At 45.0% G+C, this 5,309-nt stretch overlaps 1 protein-coding gene across 1 annotated transcript; it reads right to left on the reverse strand.

Annotated features, from left to right (window-relative positions):
* Positions 1–436: 436 nt before the first annotated feature.
* LOC110892249 lies at positions 437–1,210 on the reverse strand. The gene is made up of 2 exons (XM_022139468.1): positions 962–1,210; positions 437–874 (listed from the first exon to the last, which is right to left on the reverse strand). Exons 1-2 carry the CDS (start codon positions 1,208–1,210, stop codon positions 437–439), a joined length of 687 nt encoding a protein of 228 aa, XP_021995160.1.
* Between the last annotated feature and the right edge of the window lie 4,099 nt (positions 1,211–5,309).

The raw sequence follows: 5,309 nt of genomic DNA on the forward strand, positions 1-5,309 counted from the left end.
GGATGTCTGACGAAATGGCGTGGCCAATTGTCACTGTTTGCTCTGGGTATTTGCCGTTTAAAAACCACTTTTCGGGCTCGGTCGTGGAAACCTTTGCCGCTTTTGCCGGGCGCACTTCTTCAGTTGACATCACTTCCTTTTTGGCGTAGATGATTGCTAGTCCCGTTTTGGTTAGGAACCCTATCGCAGAATGGGGCGTTGAAGTCACCATGTTCAGCTCGCCCTGGGTCTCCCTCCCAATTAACACATCATGCCTCGATTTCACGGGCATCACCATGAAATTCACGTTTGTTGTTCTTGAATGTTTCCCGTCAGAGAGTGTGACGGGGAAACTGATCTGACCGAGTGGGAAAACCATCTCATTGCAAAATCCGGACAAGGGGTAGTCAACTGGCTCGAGTCTCGCCTTGTCCTCTTCATCAAATTGGTTGAAACACTACTCGTAAATGATGTCTGCCGTACTTCTTGGATCAATGAATATGTACTCTGTTTCATAATGACCAATTATACCGATAATGACGACGGGTCGTGTGGCACGAGGACCCCCGCGCACTACCGGGAAAATGACCCGTTGCTCTTGCCAAGAAGGCTCATAGGGGCGCTTGCCTTTCTCTTTCGCGCTATATCTAGGTCCGTTGACCATGTGAGTCTCTAGGCGTCGGACTTTCTTGTGGTTCCCTTCATCGTGGCGCTGGAGCTGACGAGTTTCTTTGCGCACGTTCTTCACCAAATGGCTTAGTTTACCGCTTTTAAGCGCTCTCTCGATTTCTTGTCGCAAACTATAACAGTCATCGGTCAAGTGCCCTGAGTCTTTATGAAAGTCGCAGTACAAGTTGGGGTCTTGCCCCTTCTTGTTTGTCATAGGCATGGGAGCCTTGAAATCGTGATTCTCCGTCATCAATACTTCTTTTGGCGTTTTTGTGAGCGGAGTCCAGTGCTTGTCACGATTGTCATCTTTGACCGCTTTCTTGTAACCGATTCGGTCAATTGTTTCACGCGCGTCTTCCCTGTAGCGCGGCCTGTCGTCGTGGCCTCTTGATCTCCCAGACTTCCAGTCGTTACTCTTGTATTTGTTGCGTTTGTTGTTGTCGCGCGTGTTTCCTCTAGAGAATCGATCTTCAGAGTAATAACTCTTGTTACCAGCGAGTGACTCCTCGGTTTGCGCGACGATTTTTGCAGCCTCCATGAGTTTATCCCACTCCTTTGGCATTCCATCTTTACCTGTGATAGTTCTGATGAGACTATCACAGCGGATGGCCTTCTTGAAGTGACAATGCATGAGTTGTTCACTGACGCCGCCTATCTCCAAACATTTCTTATTAAAACGGGTGATGAAGTCCTCCAGACCTTCACCATCTCTTCGCCAAATATCTTCTACTTCGGCTGTGTCGCGCTGGTAGCGACGTTGTTGGCTGAAGTAGCTCAAAAACTGCGTCTTGAAATCTACCCACGATTTAATCTTTCCAGGCGGAAGGCTATCGAACCAGGCGCGAGCCGCCCCGGTAAGAGTTTGAATAAACAAGTGACACCACATGGGCATGTTCCAACCTCCCATGCAGCCTACACTTGTGAATGTTCTGACGTGATCATCTGGATCAGTCAATCCGTTGAATTTCCCGACATTCGGGGGTAGCTTCTCTCGTGAAAGCGGCGCGAGTGCAATTTTCGGGATGAACTTGGAGTGTTCCGCAGCTTCCGCTGGTCGGTATGCCAGGCGGAAATCTCTTTCAACTTCTTCTGTGTACCCAATGTGCTGTCTCGGCTTGAAGTACTCGTGGTTTTTCGGCAAGCGGTTAAAGACTGACGAACCCTCGTCATCTACCCAAGTCGGATCGTTCGGGTCTGTCTCTTCCCATTCGTTGTTCATGTTGCGCGGCGTGAGCCGGCTGTGAACAGGGCCTCGTTGAAGGGTTGACGGATAGTCGTAATAACTATCCGTTTCCCCTCTTGTGTCGCGCGTGTCGTGTACGCTCAAACGTCTGGTAGGGGGAGGCCTGTTTATTCTGCCTTGGAGATTGGGCGGTGGAGGCATCTGGCGCGCCCCTTGACTTGGGGGAGTCACGAAGGACGGTTCTGCCGTCAAAACTGCTTGTTGCGCAATCAGTGACTGGTACGCTGCATTGATGGTGGCGATGTTCTTGGCATACCATGAGGCTGGGGTTTCGCCTTCTGGTAAGCCTAATAATGCCGAAACATTCTGAGCTGGCACTGGGTTCGAAGGTCCTTCTCCGTTGTTCCCTGGGGTGACCACTTGAGTGATGCGGGTGATGCTCCCGCGCGGGCCCCCAGTATTGGTTACGTCGACTTCACCAATTTCTTCGATTTGTTGGGCTTGGAAGTTTTGGATTCCTTCACCCAACGCCGCGTTAGAGTTGGCTCCGAAGCCGAACTCTGGAATGATTCCTTGACCAGCCATGGTCGAAGGAAGAAAAGATGTCAAAGGCTCAAATAAAAGAAAAGAAGATGAAGGTGGTTATAGAAAAAACCGGTGGGCGCCAATGAAGAAACACTGAACTGATTAAGGTTACTAATCGGTTTGGTTTATGTTCCTATCATAGTGGTTAATCTTCTAATGAATATTTGAGCTCCGACTTGATGTATAATCCTGCAAAACAGAACACCGTTACTCGTTAAGAGGGGAATGTGGGGGTTTCCCTCTTAACCAGGCTCCGGCGTGAGAATAAACGACTGCTTTTGAGAGGATATTTAAGTGCTAAGAGTGAGATTAGAGGGAATAGAATGTTTAACCTGTGGAATGAGGTCTCTATTTATAGCCGGAGAGGTGTAAGAAGATATGGGCTGATGGGCCTTGGGCCGGAAATGGACAGCATAACGGATATGCTCTTTGTCTCTCTAGTGTCGACCGTTTAGTGGCTTCTAGAAACTCTTTGGTGCTGGCGCACCTTGATTGGAGCCACGTGTCGTTGTTGTCGGCCCTGCTGCTTTTCTGCCATCAGCAGACAAGTGGAGATCGTGGGACAGATGTCTCCGTCCCCTGATTGGTGCCACGTAGGCGTCCTTGAGTACTTCTCGTCAGACGATCGTGGCGCACGATTGACCAGAGCCTGCTGGACGCTCATTGGCTCTTTTCACTGCCACTTGTACCTTGTGTACGACTGGAGGTAGCCTTACGCTGCCCTCCTATGCGGTTCCTGTTGATCATCTAACTAACCCCGCGCGGGTTAGTATGACCATGTGCTCTTTTAGTATGCTAAGTGTTGATATCAGAACTTCTTGTGGGCGGGACATTGCGCGACATAGAGCAGAAAGTGATGTATCTCGCGCGAGACTCTTGATAAGAAGTTTATTAAGATAAGGAGTATGGTCCCACGCGGAACCTTAATGGAGGTTTGCGCGGTTTTTTGGGACCATACCCCTTCAGAACTGAACTGGAACCGGTTCCACCTCTACGAGCCAAAGCCCGAAAAAACCCAACCAAACCGGTCAAATACCCGAATGTACCCAGAATTGGTCCCTACCCTACCCGGTTATTGACCAAACCTAGGCCCGGTTTCTACCCGATTCAAGGTTCTAAAAAAACCCGGATTCGTGCACCTCTAGGCGGAGTGGCTTCCCTCCTCTTTTCTTCACTACATGTTTCATTTACGAACATTGAAGGCAATGTTCAACTTAAATGTGACTATGTGAGAGTTTTCAATATTAAGTGTGGAAGCGGATATAAATCGTACTGAGTTTTTGTAAATTTTCATGTGTTCTTTTTTCTTTTGCATAAAAGATGATCTTTATTTTGCTTCGAGTTCTAAATTAATCTTTTGTTTTAAGTTTTAAATCCTTATCCATTTTTGGTTCATTAAGTATTACATGATGGAGTCGTAGAGTTGTCCACTTTACAAGCAAAAGCATAATGGTAACCGAAGAGGTATGACCCAGATTTATTCCACAACCCACAATACCATGATTGACCCAATGGGCCCGGGTCAAGTGGTGACCAAAAATACAGTTAAGCATATGACATGAAAGGACTACATGGCGAAAAGAATGTTTACAATCTCATCAATAAGAATGAAGGTGTCACTATCATGACGGTTATTCCTTTTTTTGGGCTCACCACCATTTGAAAGTGACGCAAACCCTAATTCCCTAGTTCATATTGTAATTCAAGTGCCCCGATATTTCTTTCTTTAATGTTTTGGAGTTTTTTTTTTATGATTGCACACACCAATTCCCGGATTGTTTCATTTTGTGAGTTGTGAGCCTTTTAGATAATTCATCGTACTAATGCCACTTTTTAGTTGAATATGAGAGTGCCGGTTTGCTATATTTTTTCCTATGATATAGACATTAGATTAAAAATTTTGATTGAACTAAATGGCACACGAACACTAGCCTTTGTTGTGATCACGAGGGTTTTAGCCACACATAGTCACACTTGATGAAGACATGTTGAGATTTTGGTAAACAATTGAGGAACCTTTGATTTGGAACGCTTGGGTCTTTCATCCTCAAGTATTTTACGCCACCCTGAGATTAAAAGAAGAAGATGTAGGGTGTTTTAACGGCAAGCACATACGCCAAGTTGTGTGTGTGTGTGTGGGGGGGGGGGGGGTATTTACATCCTTGCTGCATTTTTCTTTCTTTTTGCTTCCTTGATTAGTAGTGAACGTTCCCGCTTCGTACCTTGGTACTAAATCTATCCTAAGTGTATAGAATCTTCATCTATGACCTGCACTTAACAACTTGACAAAGTAACTTATTTTCAATTGTAATTAATGATAAAAATGTGATCTAAAATGCTAAAGCTTCACACATTGAACACTAAAAAAACCGGTTCAAATAATTCAAACATATGTAAATGATTTCAAGAAGGAAGCAACAAACCACTACACCAAGTATTGCTATTGTTAATACCTTCCAACCTCCTTTTATTGGATCAGTAAACACAAGGCCACTGTTTATGCCAAGTTATACATGTCCAGAAAACACATTAATCTTTTAGAAAAGAGTTAAATGCTATTTTACTTTATCCATTTTTTCTGTTAACGAGAAGGGCAATTCGGTCATTTTATATGTAATTCAGTGAACTAGAAAGGCAATTCGGTCATATAAAATGACCGAACTGCCTTTCTCGTTAACAGAAATAATGGATGAAGTTAACCGAGTGGACTAAAATGGCAATGCTGAAAACTTTTTTGACCCACAGGCGAAAAATTAAACCTTTGGACTAAACTGGCAAAATGACCCAAACCACAAGGACTAAAATGACACTTATAACTCTTTAGAAAAACAGAAGTTAACTGAAAGTGAAGAACAAATTAATAAACCGAATCTGAAACTTTGCGAATAGCTGA

Source organism: Helianthus annuus, chromosome 2 (assembly GCF_002127325.2).
Source record: "Helianthus annuus cultivar XRQ/B chromosome 2, HanXRQr2.0-SUNRISE, whole genome shotgun sequence".
NCBI classification, from domain to species: domain Eukaryota; kingdom Viridiplantae; phylum Streptophyta; class Magnoliopsida; order Asterales; family Asteraceae; genus Helianthus; species Helianthus annuus.

Coding starts and splice junctions, on each gene's coding strand:
- LOC110892249 (XM_022139468.1), bottom strand. CDS start 1,210: ATGCCAAAGGAGTGGGATAAACTCATGGAGGCTGCAAAAATCGTCGCG. Junction 875..961: donor GAATCGGTTACAAGAAAGCG/GTCAAAGATGAC, acceptor CACGATTTCAAG/GCTCCCATGCCTATGACAAA.